Source organism: Falco punctatus, assembly GCF_963210335.1.
Source record: "Falco punctatus genome assembly, chromosome: 7".
NCBI lineage: Eukaryota > Metazoa > Chordata > Aves > Falconiformes > Falconidae > Falco > Falco punctatus.
Window position 1 is genome coordinate 7,647,647 of NC_137587.1, and position 19,207 is coordinate 7,666,853.

The 19,207-nt window shown below is 43.7% G+C and overlaps 1 protein-coding gene across 26 annotated transcripts in view; it reads right to left on the reverse strand.

The window, feature by feature from the left end:
• The window catches only part of NRXN3 (neurexin 3), a 1,019,675-nt gene that overhangs the window by 928,542 nt on the left and 71,926 nt on the right, over window positions 1–19,207 (reverse strand). For 25 of the 26 annotated variants that reach the window (XR_013929432.1, XM_080395252.1, XM_080395242.1 and 22 more), the window contains exon 3: window positions 6,544–6,561. The exons of the other annotated variant lie outside the window; for it this stretch is intronic. Coding sequence is in view for 24 of the 25 variants with exons in the window: in XM_080395252.1 (XP_080251378.1) it covers window positions 6,544–6,561 (18 nt within the window). In the remaining variant the exon portion in view is untranslated. The remainder of the gene's footprint in view (window positions 1–6,543; window positions 6,562–19,207) is intronic. 26 annotated transcript variants of the gene reach the window in all.

Consider the following 19,207-nt stretch of genomic DNA (forward strand, 5'->3'; position numbering starts at 1 on the left):
AGGAATCTGGTGACTTGCTATTTCTGAACTTCAGACGAGAGTGACAGTGAGGACAATCACATGGCTTCGGAAGAAGGCCCTCAACAGGGTTTTGAGATGATAATAATAAGCATCTGTTTGTGCTTAGCCTCTGGAGCCCCAGCTTCTTCAGACTTTCAGCAGTAATGAGAAGAGAAAGTGGTCTGCTTCTTCAGAACATTGGTTTGTTATTAAAATAATATGTCCGTTGCTGAGGGCAGACAGACATGTAAACTCTGCTCTCTGGCCATGATTTATGCCTGCCACAACTGACTCTTCCTATTTAGGTCTGGAAGTTCTTTTGGTATTTCTTTAACCTACTACCAAATCAGTATTATTTTCTTAAAGGTTAGTATTAATCTCCCTTGATTTCAAAGTAACATTCCAAAGAACTACATTTTTTAAAAAAAACTGTGAACAATCTGCTTTCTGTATCAAAATAGTAAAATTAAGTGGCTTTAATTGTATGAAGTACCAAGGGACAACACTGGATTTCTTATGAAGCTAGGGCATTTTTAAAAGTACCTCAGAGTACAATGATAGGAAAGAGCAATGTAGTTAAACAGCAGTCCTCATCTTTAAGGATTTTCCAGGAGTAATTTTCAGGGTGGAGGAGAAAATGAAGGAAACCTTGGAGGCAGTTTGATCCTCACCCCCCCCAGCACCACATTTGGGTACTTAAGTGTTTAAAATGGAAAAATAAAGCCACAAAACCTAAGAAGGTGGGGAGAGTACAAAGCACAGCTGAGAGTGACAACTGATTGCTGCAACAAAGGAAGATGGACTCCTTCATCTAGTTAATTATAGCTTGTCCTGTGTTAGTGGGCCCGTGCTCTGGGGGTGTGCATGTGTGCGTGGGTGTGCATGCACTGCTGAATTGCTCTGTTGAGGCAGGCAGCCTCAGTATTTTCCTTTTAATGATGCTGCCAGATGATTAGCCAAAAAGCTGTTAATGAATGAGAAGAGAGACTGCCAGGCAGCGGCAGCAGCCCAGCTCTCCCCAGGACAGGCCTGCCCACAGAGGATCCTTTCCTGGGAATCAGGCTCCACGACCCCTTCAAACAATAACAGGGCAGCTCCAATGCCCAAGGCAGGACATCATGCCCTCTGGTCCAGGATACACAGATATACATGCAAATCCTTTATGGCAGAGCTGAAGAAAGAAATCATGCAAACCAGGGATTCTTACAAAAATGAAATTACATCTACTATAGAGAAGAGCACTCTTATGAGTAATGGAGTCTGTTATTTACACCTCCTTTCCTAACTTCCTAAAACTATTAATTCCTTAAAAAACAGGCTTTTTTTCTCCTCTGAGCCTCCTCCCCAGCTCCATCAGCCGTTCCCTTTTCTAGTTCGGGAGGAGAGCTGACAAGTCCTTCATTTCCCATGTGCTCCTTCTTAAAACAGGGATCTCGAGTCTTTCTATAACCCACAGACCAAGGAACACTCCCTTAGAGTCCCCATGTACCAAAATGAGGGCAATCCAGCAGGGCCAAAGGATAGGACTTGGAGAAAGGAGCAAAATCCTTGTCTGGAGAGATGTGAAGAATGAATGACGAGGAAAAATCATTCTGAGGCCCAGTTCAGATCTTTTACCTGCTTAGACAGGTCAGTTTTGCCAAGAGGATGACCTGATTCCCTGGCTGCTGGCATACATGGTGCCTGTTTTTTTCTAACTGGGCAAGGCAGTAGCACAGGCTGGGGATCAGTCATTTTTGTTCAATTCAACCATGATATGCACAACAGCCAAGGGGCTCCTCGCAGGCCCCGCGGTGAGGCCAGCCGGGAGTGTAGTTTTGTTATTGTAGCCGGAGGCCTCCTTCCAATCCAATTACACACAACAGCTGTGCTAGCTCCTCTTTTCCATCCCCTTTGCTTCCTCTGCTATGTAATTCCAGGATAGGTTTTGTCATTATCGGGGGCAGTAAGTCAAGGGTGAGTGGCACCTACTCTGAGCAACCAAAGGAATAAGAGCACGAGCTAGAAGCCAAAAAGTCATTTACCCCAATATCTATGGGCAGAAATAGTGATCAAACCCTAGTATTTCCTTTCCCCCGTAGCAGAAACAGCATTCTGACATTGCACGTGACATGTTCCTACAACTGTTCACATAGGGAAGCTACAAACATGTCGGTGTTTGAAAGCATGAAATTAAACATGCAGGTGTTCACAAAGATGGGCACACACACAACAGAACATGTGCAGGTAGCAAGACCTGAGGGTGAATGTATCTCATGGCTGACCCATAAGATGTGTATGATCACTGCAAATCAGAGCAGCTGGTCAAGTAGGTGCACAAGGTGGGAAAAGAACTGTTAGGCATGGAATAGAATTCTTCAGCTTGGAAAAGACATCTCTGATTATATATATTATAGAGGTAAAATACCACATGAACAGGTAATAAATTTTTTTCCGATTTGTCACAACACAAGGAGCAGGATTCGCTGAATGAAATTCTCAAGTAATAGGTGTAAAAACAAATGAAAGTACTTCCCACATCTGAATGATTGAACAACCGGACTTGTTATCACTGGATAATGTGGAGTTAAAAAATGTAAGTGGATTAAAAAAAAAAAAAAAAGACTGGAGATGTCCAAAGAAAATGCACCACCATGATCTGGATGCAGTATCAGGTCAGAAAGTCCTTAAAACAGTGACTACCAGAAACCACAAAGGTATATCAGGAGAAGACCACTGCTAATTTAGTTTCTTAAACTTCTTCCAAAGCATCTGCTTTCATCAAAAGACACTTCTGGGCTAAATGAATTCTTGCTCTGACCCCAGTGATCACTACTGCCATACTGTTGCAAATGGGCATGCACAGAGCTGAAAAACATTCACATTTCAGTACAAGAGAATCCGATTTGGGAACAGTGCCTGTGCCAAAGGCATGCAAGAATGACAACAACAGTGGCACCAATGAAGAAGAACATTAAGCCTGTACAAACTGGTTTCAAACCCCTGTATGAGTGGCACTGAAGATATGGCATGGCTGGATTCTTATTGAGAACCTAGTACCTTCTGCAAGTAAGAGACTTCAGATGGACTGAAATACAATTCACACATTTTCATGCCCAAAAAGCAGAGTTCAGCTTCAAGGAAGCAGAAACCAGCATACAGGTACTGCTTAAATGACCCTTTGACATGGAGTTAGGGACCCAGACTAAAGCAGCAGCCCTGATGTGAAGAAGGGAAAGAAGCATTAAAAGATGGAGTTTGAAAGATTAAAGATCTGGATCAAAAAAGTGCTACTACACTTGTGCCTTCAAGGATCTCCGTATCCTTATGAAGGAGTTGTTCAGGCAAACAAGGACTAATTTTTCCTCAGGGCCCCAGCTAACTAGGTCATTTCTGCTGGGTTGTGTCCATTCAGTTACATGCAGACTCTAGTCAGCAGTAAAATCATGACAGCAAAATACCCAGAACTTCACCTCTTAGCCTCCTCCCCGTGAACATCTGAAGATCTCTCCCACAAAGGGGATAAGCATGGCACGAATAGGAAAAGCACTATTTAAACGTCAGCACTCCCCAGGTATCAGTTCCAGGCACTATAATATCAAGGAGCTATATTTAGTTCTCTCTCCTGCATATATTCTTCCACTAAAAAAAAAATAAATGAGACAGGAGCATATCACTTGCTCCTTGATCTACTGGTCTTTTCCCAACAATTTGTCCTTCAGAACCTAGAACACTGGCAAAGAGAAGGTGCAAAGAAAGAGGCAGATATTGTGCAGAGGTGACAGAGGCATCCATTCTGGTCTGTGCTGCACACCACTCCCCAGCCAAGACACTTAACCTCTGTAATAAGGCTCTTAACCTCCCTAATGTCCATCCCAAGAGCTCTAAGCATGTTCTGAAGGTGAGGTGGTAGCTATAACTCCAAGGGGAAAACTGAAGCACTGAAAGAAGTTATTTCTCCTCTATATGGCACAGAAAGTAAGTGAGCCAGCTGCATACAGACAGCAACAGTCCCAACTGCAGGGCTCTGCTCTAAATATTTGACTTTGCTGCTTACAATGTGGTGGTGTTATTTTGAGAGCAGGGACATAACATTTGCAGGGCAAATGGGCTAACATCTGACCAACTCCTTTTGATTTGTGAAATAAACCGGATGGAATTTTCAGTTGGCTCTTGAAGGGAGAGTCCCCCTTCTCCACAAGCAGAGACCTCGCACCCAGGGAAGGCTCATACTACAGATTTCTGTTTACTTTGAACAAGATCAACCTCTTTGCACCTTGCAGGAACTGCATCCAGCAGAGCCCTGTGGTCCCCACTGCCGCCAGCACCAGCCTATTCACAGCTACCTTCTCTTACTGGGGAATTAGTTCTAACCAGTCTATTCAACAATAAAAAAATACTCGGTTAATCAATGGGCTCTTTACAGCCCTTCTGCTGCCTGTGGGTAAAGACTTACCACTAGCTCATAAAATCACTAATTTGTCTTGCAAACAGTGAATGGTTAAAGTAACTATTTCGACAGGGGCCTGGGGCTCTGTCTTCACAATACAGATAGCTGGATGGCCAAATAGGAAGAAAGCCTCTGCACAGCCAGGCTGAGTGGAAGTGCACACCCAAACCCTCCTGGTGGTCCTCGTCGCCGCCCAGACATGCAGCAACACCAGTATCCTCCCCAGGGTCAGCTGGGCAGAGGGATTAGTCTGCTTAGGAGTAAACAGTAGCAGAGCCCAATAATGAGGTGCGGGTAACTGTCAGACTGAAAACACAGATGACTGCAAGAGCATGTGGAAAAGAGCATTCACGTGCAACTAGAAATCCACATGAAAAAATACACAACAGTTCTGAGAACAAGAACACGCGTATGAGCAACAGGGAGAATAAAAAAAGCACATTCAAGCATATCAATTATGAGAAGAATTGAGCAGCAGGGCAGAAGAGCCCATTCAGAGAGCAGAAGGATGGACAGCTCCAGGGCGCCTACAGTAACACCAATAGTCCTGTCCTGGTTGTGACACCTCTGCTTGGGCCCCTACTAGTGATGCAGTTGCTTCCTGCACACTGTCCAGGCCTTGGAGATGGCTCTGATGCTGGCTGAGGCAGCACTCATTTGTGGCATAATATCATGAGTCCTGCTGACAGAGCAGTCAGGTCATGCCTTCCCAGTTTAACCATCCTCCTCGGCCACAGACACCAACAGTTTCAAGACATGGTGGAGAGACTTGTGACCCCAAGCCCTTGGTGCACGTCCTGTCAGATCCAGCCAAGATGAAAGGAGACAGAAGCTCCTGGGCAACTCAGACTGGGGCAGAGGAAGTACATGTTCAGCCCCATGGGTCACTGAAAAGATTCAGTGTTATGGTTGACAGAGCCTTTCTTTCCAAGGCATGCCAGCCAACATTTGCCATTTGGCCACCTCCATCCCCATTGCTGCCAGCTGAGATGTGCACAGAATGCAAAGGACCTCAGCAGAACAAAAAGGGGCTGATGAGAGAAGCCAAAAGGCTAAACATGCAGGGAAATTACCCGAATGACTGGCCCTCACTGTGTCTCTCTGAAGTGTTTCAAAAATCTGATTATCCAAGTGTAGAAAATAAGCAAATTGAATTAAGAACTCATTCCAGGTCCAGGTCGGGTTTAGCAAAAGTTATGCAGAAAGATGAGAAGGAAAAGTGCCTCAATTCTCCCATCATCCCACTCCAGCCACGGCAATGCCAGCTGCTTCCCTGGGCTCTCATTTCCATTTCACATAATGATAAACCAGGTGGAGCTGCCTGAGCATGAGGTAAAAATTAGTTTCTTAAGCTTCATTGGCAACCACAGCGCAAGGTGGTCTAGTTCAATCAACCCTTGTAGCTGAAGCTGGAGGACTCGGATCCCTTCTGCAAAGAGACAGCAATCGGGGGAGCAAGGTTTGGAGTTCTCTGTGGTAAAATACTTGCTTGTGGAAGAACTCCCCAAATAAGCAAGCACATAAAACACACATTCTTTTTTCCTTTTAAATGAATCATTTGTGTTCTGTTGGGAATTAGAGTTTTGATACCTAAATAAGATCACACAATCACATTCAGCCAGAAAAATACTCTGTGGTTTTTAAAACCTAAAATAAAACAACAACAAAAAACTCCTTTGTTAGTGGAAATGAAACTCAACAGGTTATCAGTGGGACTAGCTAATGGGGTAGACTGCAGTAGAAGAAGGAAAATGACTAAACTAGGTTTGTATGCCAGACTACACACAGATGAATTAGAAATAAACTGTATATAATGCAATGTTCAATGCCAGGTAATTACCCATACAAGCAACAATTTCTAACGTAATTTTCATTCAGAAAACATCCCTTTAACTGACCAACACAATGTAATCTCTGGAGAGGGAAGTTTGTAACCTTTGTTGCTATGAACCCCTTCTTTTAGCAAAGATTTTGCAATCCAGACCCTCTGAAGTCCAGTATGAAGATTTGTTCTGTACACTCTCATGAAGTAGGACGAGATTTGTGCCCCCGGTAACCACCCACCACCACTCCTTAAAGAGCCACCTTTTCAGCTCAGCAAAAGCAACACTTACCTGGAATATGATTGACATCTGTTGAGGTGTTTTCATGGCAAGCAGAAGGCAGAAAAGGGGGAGGGAGGGAGAGAGAGAGAGAAAGAGAAGAGAAAAAAGCCATTAGAGATGCACACAGCAACTCAGTATCCTTGCATGGAAATCAATTTCATGCAAAACCAGAAGTAATTAGGTTTACTTGAAGGCCACCCATCTGCAGCCAAGCACCCAGCCATGCAAGGGAGGAGGCACTGGATCCCTCTCCACTGTGCATGTAAAAGTGAATCCACCATCATATCTGTCCGGAGAGAGAGTTCCTGGAATCAGATAGAACCAAACCACATCAGTTCCTGTAGGAATATTGGTTAAAATATTCTACTGGTTTTCACACACAAATGCAAAAGAAAGATACAAAAAACAACCTGTCCGCAGAAGGTTTCTATTGCACATAAATTCAAGCAAGTCTTCAGGAAAAAAGAAAAGAACCTGCTCCCCTTTTACGAGGGGCCATGTGAATTTATGACCAGGTGCAAAACACTCAACATAGTCCCAAAGCCTGGAAGAGAGCCCATTCCCTTTCATTCCTCCTGCCCATAATTCCCAAAATAACATCCTTCATTGCAGACAGAAGCAGTGGTGGGGGAGAAGGAGTGCCAGAGCCTTGCACGTCCTACATGTTGTACTTTCACAAGATGCTGAATTCAGACCAAATATCATTCTTCTTGTTTTTCTCTTTGTGACATAAAACTGCTTTTCAGAATCAATCACATACATCCCAGAATAAATTAGCCCTTTAAAAAAGAGAGGAGCAAGACTCTGCAAGTGATATTATCAGAAATAGGCATATTTTTGAATGTAGTGTCTGTTTTGAGCAGAGCCCACCAATCCCAGAGAACATTCTCTAAAAAATAGCTCTCATAACATTTTTAGCATCCCAAGTTTAGTCTTGCTCTGAATAGCTACACTTACCATAACACCATGAGAGATGAACCCCTGAAATCTCATGGGACTAGACTAGATCAGTATTTTCCTTTCAACACAGCCCTCCAAAGAAAAAAATGAACTTGCTTGAGGAAACAGTGGGGCCAGGTCCATGGGTATCATTCTTCCATGAAGGCTTGTACCTTGCCCAGGAATTGTGCTGCTGCAGCTATCATCTTTCCAGAAAGACTTCAAAGCAATACGTTAATGATTTGGACTACTACAGGTCCTGGACCACATCTGCCACAAGTCTAGGAGCATGACATGCTGGGTGCTTTGGCCACACACCAAGGTATAAGAATATATTCTCCTTCCTTGAATATCCCCTCCAATTTGTATCAGTACTCCCTCTTCCTGTGCAAACCAGCTGTGTTGCTGTGAAACTGCTGCCACTTGTCCTCCCAAGACACTTGCATTTCAGTGGTGAGCGAGCGATTCTTGCACATGTTGCTTTTTGTTTGTCACTTTGTAATGGCTCCAGAATAATTTGAGGAAAAGTCCCTGTGGTACATCACACGTACATCAAGACACCCTTCCCAAAGGAGATAATAACCCAAATAAAACAATGCACAGAGAGGGGAGGGACTGTTGCATCAACTCATTTAATTTCCACAGCTTCTGCTAAACATATATGTCAGTTTTGATGAGTGTTATTTGTCGCCTTTCCTCTTTACAACACATGATTTTATCTAAGATCTAGTGTCCTGGCATGCAAGCCTGGAAGGACACTTAGCACTGAAAGTTCACCTGAAAGTAATTATTTTTAGGCAGGAAAAGAAAACAAGTGTCAGGCAGCAATGCATGCGCCGAGGATAGAAGGCAAAAGGAGGTGACAGCAGGGGAAGAAGGAAGCAGCAAACCCTTAAACACCACTGCAGAACGTGAGCACGATGCCAAAGAATTTACAAGTCCACAGCTATGACTTGAGTTGAGGTGTTGCTTGGGAAAATCAGTAGCAGTCAGAGAAGATGATCACACATTTCTGAAGAGGAAGAAGGGAGCACCATAAGGTACTGCAAATGTTTCTGGTAATCCAGCTGCTGCCCCAAAGCCTATTCTAATCAGGTACAAAGCTCTAGACCCATGTTGGCCTCTCAGCCTCCTTGCATGCCTGACAAAGGAACGGGCACAGCTGCAGCCTGGGCTACCTTGCGGGCTCAGGAACAGCAGGCAGCCTCTCCAGGGTGTCTGTGCTCCAGAAGGAAATCTGTGGGATGCTTAGGGAATAAAGAGGATCAGCAGACAGAGGCCAAAGGAAAGAGCTAACCAAGGGTGAGCAAGGGATAAACACATTAAGCAAATAAGAGAAGAGGCAGCAGTCTGTAACTGATACACTGCTTGAAATAATACTTCTTTAACTGTGCGTGAATTAAACAGGTCATGAAGCTGTTAAAAAGTGGAACAATTAAGTGTTAAGAGCTACGCAAGCATTGCTAAAATGTAGCTTCTCAATGGCAAGTAACAGGGGGCAGAAAGCAAGGAAATTTCTTTTTACCCATATTTTTTGTTCCAATGCCTTTAAGATCAGCCATCCCTGATCCTGACTGGTTTTACTCTTAGCTTTCTTTTTGCTGTATCTTTTTCGGTAAGTCTCCACCCAACACAATTTCTGTATACACTAGTTGCATCGGACAAGTCACTGTTGGCATCTCTGTGACACTTCTGCAGTAGTTACCTGTGTGGCAGCCCAGGTCACTAGTGTTACTTCCCATGCTAAATACAAAGGGAGTTTCTTGTATTGCAGACACCCCCCCATGTGGTATCTGCTGGCAAATGCTGATTTTCAGATGGTAAAAGTACTTGGGTTTTATTTTAAAACACACATGAGAAAGCACTGCTTTCTTTGTGAAGACAAGAATGGCATATAGCCAGTCAGCCTTTGCAAAAGACCCTATAATAAATGCTGCCATGGCATGCAACTGAAATTGGCATGCAAGTCCTCACAGGAAACCCCACAACACCTCTACAGTGTGTGTGCCACTCTACTGTGGTGTACAATTAAAACTGTGGTCGCCTATATTGACAAAAGGGACCCTTACTAAGAAACCTCTGATGCATTACCTTATTGCTGTTGGCTCCACAATTAGATGAAATCCAGTGCCTCAAGGAAGGCAGAAGATAGAGATAGCAAACGGGCAGAGTGACCAGATTTGGGGAGCTGAGTTGATTCTCCATCAGATTGTCATCTGAGACTTCCTCTCAGATTTTCTTCGTGGTTTTCTAGTTTGTTTTCAAAAGGACTGTTTAAAACATGTCTCCTCTCTCTTTCTCTCCCATCTGGACTACCTTCCTTCCCCCACAGGGACTGAGGAGCTAGAGCGTTCCCAGGTTAAACAGGGAGCATGCAGAACCCATGGCTAACAACAAGCCCAGTGACCATGGGACTCACTCCCGTGCAGATGGAGGTTTCTCCTCTTTCTTCAGCTCAGTGCAGTTCAAACACAGAAAGGTCTGCTCTTAACAAAAGACAAGGCAGAGTTTGCTTTATCCTACACACAAGAGTCCATTTATTGCTCCTTTGTAAAGGGCTGAGCCGCAAGCCGGTGCTGTTTGCTTTTGTTCTTTGATGCTAATAGCTGGGTTGAAAGAGGGATCGGCAGGGCTGCTGCCTTTGTCTGGTGCAGCCCCAGCCACCTGGGTGGGGTGGAAGGGAAAGGAGGGGGAAGAAGGGGAGCAGGAGGAAGAAAGCAAACATCGTTACAGCTCAGATCATTCCTATGCCTGTAGAGGAAACATCTGAGGTATTTTTAACTCTAACATTTTTACCACGAAGTTCAGCAATAAGGCAAGGTGTCATGAGAGTGCACTTCTCTCTCCAACTGGAAGACAAGGAACGCACAGGCTTTCTGTACACACCAGTCCTACCAGTACACATCACTGTGACCTGAAGAGACCTGCTTTTGTTCCCATCTCCATGGTCCATTCAGTCTTGTCCCCCGCTTTGATGGGTGTGGACACCTGTCTTCTGCCAGCTAAACTGAGAGTCACTGACTGAATTCACATATCAAACCGGCCGTCAGGCGGGAGCATCCTAGGCTAAGTGGAAATAAGCGCCTAGAAGTGAATGGCACCGTCTTGTACTACGAGTCCCTCAAGCTCTCTGGCATCCCATTCCAGGGTGCTCTGGTTACCCTGTCTCCGAACTCCAGTGTGAGGAGAGGACTGGGGAGCAGGCAGAAACTGGCAAGAGGGGGAGAGCAAAAGTTATAACATTTAGAGGCGTCTTTTTGTCATAGGTGTCCCACACCCAAATAAGAGGAGATCCTGCCTGTAGACAGCAAAATGACCTTATTCTGAAGCTCAGTTACCAACACCTAAAAAAGCTTTTCTAAACCAAATTTGGCTCTTACAGTGCTGCAAACACAGAAAATGGGTATAGGTACAATTTCACTGGCAGAAGCGTGACTGGCTGGGCACTCTCAGTCACTTACTTTGACTTACTGATATGTATGAAAACAGTCCAGACATCATAGACTGATGCATATATGGCAGCCCGTGAAATGATTCAAAAGATCACAGAAGCATAGAATGGGTTGGGTTCAAAGGGGCCTTAAAGATCACATATCTTGTGATGAGCCAGCCTGGACTTCTGTGGTGTGGTAGTAAGAGATGCTGGTGACAGAACCGGGTGATTCCCTCCTAACTGAGTTCTGATGCAACATTTTAACAATACAATGAAGAGCTGCATTTTGGCTTGAGCTGGAAATCCCTCAAATCGCAATGAGCAATGTCTTTGTTAATTTGATACTTCATCAAACAAAGCGTTAATTCCAGATGCTGATTTGGCAAGTGGTCTCATCACATTCCACCCTAACCTGTTCTGCTAAGGTTCTATGGTCCTGCTTCACCTCCTGCACCAAGCTGTTGTGTACCAGTGCTGTTGGTGCAAAACTGTACAGGCTCCTTGTCTTTTTCTTCAGGACACAGTGGTTCAAAGCCACCTGGAAGCATTACAGCAACATAAGAAATACCATTTACATTGTATAAACAGCTTCTAACAACAGTCTCCTTCGTTAAAGATGGGCTCTGTAAACGAGATCAATTCCACGCATTAGCACAACATCCCTGTAGCACACATGCTCACACAGGAGATAGGCATGTTGAAGACTGTTGTATTTATGTTTAACTTCGTTAAATTCATAAAGGACTTGACAGTTACTTTAAGAGTGTCACATGATTTCATCCCTCGTATTTACTTAACATCTTTTGTCTTACTCTGGTAATAGGCTCCATCCCTGGTAGCCTTCCACTGATTCCAACTGAATTGCCACAGAAGTAAATTTGACCAGTTCTATTTGATTTGCTAAATGTTTAGGGTACTGAAATAAATCCAAGACTACTCGAGCCTATGATTTCTGTCACTGAGCTGCACACTGGGATCATGAAGAACTTCACAGTATTAGCAGGTGTAGGCCTTATTGTCTTCACTCTAGAAGAACAGGACCCTGCAATTTGTGTTAATGGAGTGTTGAACACTTCTGATTTTATTCAGTAGAGACAAGTGGTGACACATACACAAACAAGTTCATTACAATCAATTACATTTCTCTGTGTCCTTTGTCCTATGGGACCTCTTAGGCTTCAGTCTCTCGGGAATAGCACTCACTTGATATGTTGCATAAAATTGCAGACATTTGTGGTACTGTGCCTTTGCATAGCTAATACTTGGGATCCCAAAGCACTTATTAGCTGTGAATACAGGAATCATTCATCCAGTACTGAAATCCAGCCAGCTCTGAAGTAAAAGAGACAGATGTTTAACAGCTTATAGGAACACCATACAGCAGTTTGGCATGTCAGAGTTAGAACAACAAGAACTACTTAAAGAGGCAGAATGAAACTTGGCTGATGCTACTAAAAGTGCCATGTGATTTTAAAGCATTCCTGATTTAAATTAGGTGAAGGGATTTCTTTTCAAATCTTATCTGAATGATTAACAGTGATTTGATGCCTCCAATGCTCTTCCCCAGACTGTGTGCACTAATGCACACAGCCTGCCCTCTCCAGAGGGTCAAATGTGAGGTTGATTGACAGATGCCTGAGTATGTCACCCTCTAAAATGTATGAAATTTGAGAGGATCCTGTATCTACTAAAGAAAACAGACCCTTTACCTCAAGGGGCCAAGCTTTCTCCTCTCAGGCAACCCAGTGAGGCAGAGTGTGCACTATAGCTAGCTGAGGAGACATTTGCAAGCCACTATGGTTTTGCTAAAATTGTCTGGCTAGTTAGAAAAGTGCTTTCATATCAAGATGGTATAGATGGATTAAGTATGCCTGCTGCTTTCAGAAACCGATGCACAGAGTTACTTAGCTCCGGTAAGAGAAAAATTAAAAAAAAAAAAAAAAACAAAAAAACACAACCAAAAAGTCTTAGAGAAATGAATTCATAATAAACCCTCTAATTAACTCAATATCATTACTATTCTTAGATAAAGTTGCTTGCTGATTTCATGGCTTTCAGTGAAAGTACCATCCTCTCCCACACATTCCAATAAATATGCTCATGTACATTCCTCAAGGTCCTGGCTATATTGCTGGGGGGAAAAGTCAATAGTTCTGTAGCCTACTCCTAGTAAAAAAAACCAACCAGACTTTAATTACTTGGTGCCCTCCAAACAACCTGTTGATCTGCACTTAAACTGCCTAGATACGTTGCCTGAGCTCTCCAGGATGAAGCTGCTTTGTATTTCATCCTAGGTGCCTGGGCACTAGAGGAAATAGAGGATTTGCTCCCTGCTCTTTTGCACAGCACCCCTGTTCATCTCTATTCAGCCAGTTGTGTTCACAGTCTTGTGGAGCACACCAAGAAACACAACTGTATAACTTCTGAAGGTAGGTGCAAGCAGAAAAAAAACCCAAGTGTCCTCCATATTCACCACAGATAGAAAGTGAAGAAACTTATGATGCAGAAAGGGAGGTTTTGGTTTAATGTTAGAAAACTTAGGTAGCAACAGGATAGTGAGGCTCTGGAACAGGTGGCTGCTGGGAGTTAGCCACCAGCATTGGCAACTATCAGAGAAAAGACTAGACAAGTATTTCTCATTGATTTTTCAGATACACCTGATCTTGTCTTGGAAAGACTAGTTGGCCCTTGAGACCTTATCCGATCCCATTTTCTAGGATTTTATTATTCTAATTCAAAACGCAGTCTCCCCAGACAATCCTGTCAGTAATAGCTGCCAGGCGCCACAAGCTAAGAGCTTCAGTAATGGAGCAGGACAGACACAAAGGCCGAGCTTCTGACAGCACCCAAGCACAGGTACTCAGGGAAGAGTCAAAGGAACTGAGCAAATTCACAGTACCCTTACTGACCAGCAACGACAGGCTGGTGGACGTTGCACCATGATCAAAATGTTTAACAAACCTTGATGGACTTTTCCCTCCTTGAATTTCTCTGGTCTCTTCTGGAACTGATGTGGCATGAAACAGTATTTTCATTTGTTCATTTGAAACCTGCATCTGAATATATTGCATTGGGCATCCTCTACCTGTTGCTTTATAAAATGAATAAACATTTAATATGAATAAACATTCTCTATCCAGCATCATCTCAGCACTCTTGATTATAACTATCTACCTCATCTCCTGCTGTAGCCACTTCTTTTCTAAACTGGATGGCAGCTGTATTAATCTATCTACAGCAGGACTAGGTTTGAATTTTATTATTGGGTTAGTTGTACCAGGCCATTTGTATAACTAGTATATTTTAGCACACACCTAAACCCATCTGAAGCCTGTCCCTCCCCTAGGGACATACAGTACTATACCATCTGGCCAGAAAACACGGTAAGAACAAAGCTGTTATTCTTGTCAGAAACACAGGCTGACAAGTTTATGAGTAAGAAATAGAGACTGTTTGAACAAATCAGCCTAAAAGCACTCTACCCCTTTGGAGGTCCTTGTTCCTCACCAGGGCCCAGTGCAGATCCAGACCCCCTCTTCTCTTTCTGTTTAGCAGTATCACACACGTAGCTCTATAAAAAGCACTCATCTGCCCTAAAATTTACTTGCAACACTTGGGCCAAGAACAAGCTACAGCTCCTGTGAAGGAGGAATAAATCCAGAGGGCAAAGCACGTCACAGAAAAACACGGACACTCTGGTAGCATGTGCCCAAGTTACACATGTACAGTGCACAGTCTCCTCCACAAACACTACAATTTGTCATTCAATGTTTGACGCAGAGCAAAAGCCACCATATGGTTCATCATGTTATGTACTACAAGTGCCAAAGCTTTTTCCACCTAAGTGGCCACTCACAGAAAAGAAAAGGGGGGGTCTAAATGACTTTCCTGCCTTTAGCTATAATATTTGGAACCACTATAAGCCATTCACATATTAGCAGCAGTGGCAGAGTTACACAGAAGGCTGCTTTTGCATTTTCATAAGTCATCTTCAGTGGTAAACAGAGGAAGATGATTTCTCTTTCCCTCTCAGCTTGGATGAAACAAGAACCTATGACCTTCTAAAAGCATACATTGCTTATACTTCTGCCTGTTTTTTCACACTTCTGTAACATTACCTAGGCATCTCTGTGCCTGCTTCCATGCAAACACTTAGGGCTGGAAGCTCCTATCCTCATTCAGATTTCCCTTCAAGGTGAGAGAGCCTCATGCTTTGCAAAGCCTTTCAAAAACCACTCACACGAGAGTTACATTCCCATGGATAGCTGCTTCCTCATGTTCTAATTACCATTGAAACTAGCTTCCCATTACAAGCCCAATTTTCTCTTGACTTTAACAAGGGCTAAATCAACCAATGTGACACTTCAGTGGCTGCATCATATCATAGCAAGAGATGTTCTTGTAAGCTGGAGATGACTCACACAACAGATACAGGAGGCAGTCTCTCTCCAGTGGCCTTCCTGTTTTAATTGATTTAGGCATCAGGAAGAGACAGTAATCGGATGGATCTCCCTAAATTAAATAGCCTTCCCTCCAGGAAGGCCTTCCCTGTATTCTCCAACATAGCTACTTTTCAGATCTCTCAGATCCACCAAAGGCAATAATCATAGGTTATCAGGACATAAAGATGACAGGGAGCCTGCTGCTGACGATACACAACAGTGGACCTCCACATGCCGACCACCATAAAAACTAACCTATTTTGGAGCAGTCTTCTGGCTTATAATAAAGAGAATTAGCCATGTGACCCAAGAAACTAAAATTCATTTCATTGTGGGCACCCTGCTGTCTGCTCTAAGTACTGAAATCAGGCCCGTAGTGTTTCACCTCTGCCTGCATCACTTACAAGACTGACACAGAGACTGGAAACCAGGGCACTACCCACCATATACCACAGAAAGAGAGTGCCTCTCCTCCTGTTGAGCAAGAACCTGCATGCATGCTAAGTATTTTCAGCTTTGTCTTGTTCTCAGAACATCACCATGACACCTACCAAAGGTATTTATGACCCCCAAATCCATTGCAGATTGTGCTGCCTCCATTCCTCTCTTATCATCCAAAAAATGATGGACAGGAAGGACTTTGAGCATATTCCCTGTGACATATACAGCACTGAGGATATTCAATAAATAGTAACACAAAGAACAGAAAAAGGAGTTAACACAACGAGATTTGGGAAAAAAGTGATAAGTAAGCAGAAAAAGGGCTCGTTAAGCCTATGAAGTGGCCCAAGCTATAATCTATTTGCTGTACCCAGTCTTGGAATTAATAAAACAAATCCTTTGATAAGTCTGACAGAGTTATTAAGATGATGTTAATATTCCCCTCAGAGCAATTTGGAGAAGCAGAGCCAGAGCCGCAGAAGGCTGTGACTAGCCTAGTCAGGCAAGGGTGGAGGCAAAGGAAGAGGGACCCTTCTCCAAATCCAACTGACTCTCGTTGCCAGCATTGCTTACTCCTACCCAGCCTGCTCTGGAAAGGTGCAGAGGCTGCAGAGCAAGGGGGAAACCTGCAAGGAGGAAAACTCTCCTGACTTCTGCTGCCAGCCTAACCTTACATGAGGCAGGAAGAGAGACGCTGCTCCGCTGGTTGAGCTCTGTGCTATCTGAGCCCTTCTCTGCTCACAGCAGGTCTGGGTGCCAAGCCACAGCAGGGAGGGCATCCCGTACCACTGGCCTCAGATGCCACAACCTGAGCTCTGAACAAGCAGCAGCTTGTGCAGCCTTGGAGGGCAAGGAACACTCCTTTGCCTGGCTACAGCTGGCACTTACTAGTGCCATATGCCAGCGCCCCTTGTGCTGCATTGCAGCATCCCAAGGCAGAGATGGCATAGTACCTCCATCTCCAAGGCACACAGATGTCCCACAGAAACCGAGAGGTGGCATTTTCTACATTAAAAGGGACCTCGAGCAGGGTCCACCCAGTAGCCCAGATATTGCATCTTCAGTATCATGGCACTGCGTTGTTGGGAGCTCTAAGTAGAATTAGCATTTCATCACTGAGCCCAACTCACAAAATGTTACGCGCCCCCCCCCCCCCCCCCAAGATTCCTGAGATTATACAACTCTTCTTAAAAAAGGGGGGCAGAAATAAAACTCAGACTTTCTTTCTCAATACTCATTACAGCTAACACAGAGCCAAATCTAGGTTTATTACAGGATTCAGATTGGATTAATTTGTAACCCAGTTCTGTATTGGGAGACTTGCAGAAGACACTGATTTCAAGGAATCAGTGATCCTGTAGGCTATGTCTGCTCTGTTGAACCTTGCACTTGGGTTTGAGAAGCCCGTAGGTGAGCAGTAGCAGCCACGGCATGAGCCTGCTGGAGTGCCCTGTGCTGGCCTGTGCTGTGTGCTGGTGGCTGTTATGGCAGAAACAACATCCCAGCTCATCAGGAAAAGAGACATGATTTTGTTTGCGACACAAAATAAAAAGCACTACAGCATGGGAAGGAGGAGGAAAATCCATCCAAGGTCTATCTGATGCTGCATGAAAGTAGGGTTTCCAGCCTCTGAAGTGATATAAGATTTATTTGCTATCTATATTCCTCTTTTTATTATCTCTTATTAAAATGTCTATTTTATTACACCATTTTTTGTTGAGCCTTCTTATTTAGGTCTAGAAAAATCCCTGCACTATATCTCTCTCTCACCCACCCGCTTCCCTGTGCGGAACAGCTCTAAGGGAAAGACTCCTTAGAAAAGGCTGCCACAGTGCTGGGTAGCCACCTGGTGCCATCAGGCACTAAGATTTGTGCTTCAGTAGGTCTTTCTGGCCAAGGAACCACTCACAGTCTCCTGTTCTAAACACCCATCTCCCTAAATCGCCTACTGATTTGAAAATAAAGACCATCATCTTGAAATTTACTTGGTATCTGTAATGCACTTAGCATGCCTCTGGGTTTGGTATAAATATCAACTAATTATTGATTCATTCACTCCAATTCCAATTAGGATGGAATTCCATTGTGCCTGTAAAGTGAGAACTCTATTTATTACACATAAAAATATATAGTGCATGCTCCTCCAACTTACAATAATCACCCTAAATACAGCATGAGTAATCAGAATAAATGTATCTTCTTTTCCTCTCCCTCCTACACTTACATATCATTTTTAGAGTATGTGTTACTGGGTTTTATATTCCATGTTATTGCTGTATTTGCTGCTGCGATATATATATTTAAATTAAACAGAAGTCATCAAGAGGTTCTATTGGAAGCATTTGCCTTGTTTATTGTTGAAAGGCGCTGCTTGGAAAAGAGTAACTGCTGACTTAAGTAAATGTGAAACATAATGACAGGAAACAGCTGCATTCTGCATCTTTCAAAACGCTAAATTTTCCTGTGTGAATGTCTAAATGCAGACCTCCAGCCTGCAGCAGGATCCATGCAGATGCAGACCCAAGTGCATAATCACAGGGCAGGGCAGGACCTCGTACCACTGAATTCAGCAGATGTCTCTCTGCATTGAAAGGGCTAGGACCAGGCCCCTAAAATTACCAGCACTTGCATACAGAAGAATTTGGGGAATTTTTTTTTTCTATACACAATCAAAACACTTTTGATTAATGTGTTAACATAATACACATAAGCTTATATCCAGAACAAGAGAAAACAGCCATAGAAGATGTAGAAAAAAGAGCTGAGCATCTTTTTGGTATGGAAAAAATGTTTTAAAATTTCTACTCTTTCTTAAATCTGTGAAAAGGAGCGTGTGCAATAAATAGCTTCCCCGCTCATCTTCTCACATCTGTTATACAAAAGACACTGCTGAGCAGTATGAGGCTTTTCAGCTCCAAGCTACCAGTTCAAATCCACTGCATGTCAATAAAGATTCAAAGTTATTCCCAGCTAGCAGTCCTTCCACGACCTAAGTGAAAGCAGATGAGTGAAGCCCTCGATTCACATCCTGGCTGACTTCTGAAGCCAGAAAAGCCACCATCATCATAACTGGCATCCAACAGCACAAACGTGTTGAGCACTGTATATACTGAGAAAGCACAAGCCCCCCCCCAAGACAACTGCCAAGCACACTGTCAAACACTAGCACTAATTGATACCTCACCTGGGTCTTTAAGCACAGGGAGAACACAATTTAGGCTCTTATTTCTAAATGCAATCTCTCTGCAAAAAATTTCCACCAGATGCTTGTTGCGTGAGTAAGAGCTAGTACCTCTCCTCCAGGAACTGTTATTCCTCACCAGCCAGGATCCAGCTTTAAGTGTTCATGCACCAAAAGCACGGAGAAGGAAGGTGTTAGGACCAGCAGCATATGTCAGGCTGTCCTAGGGTGTTTGTA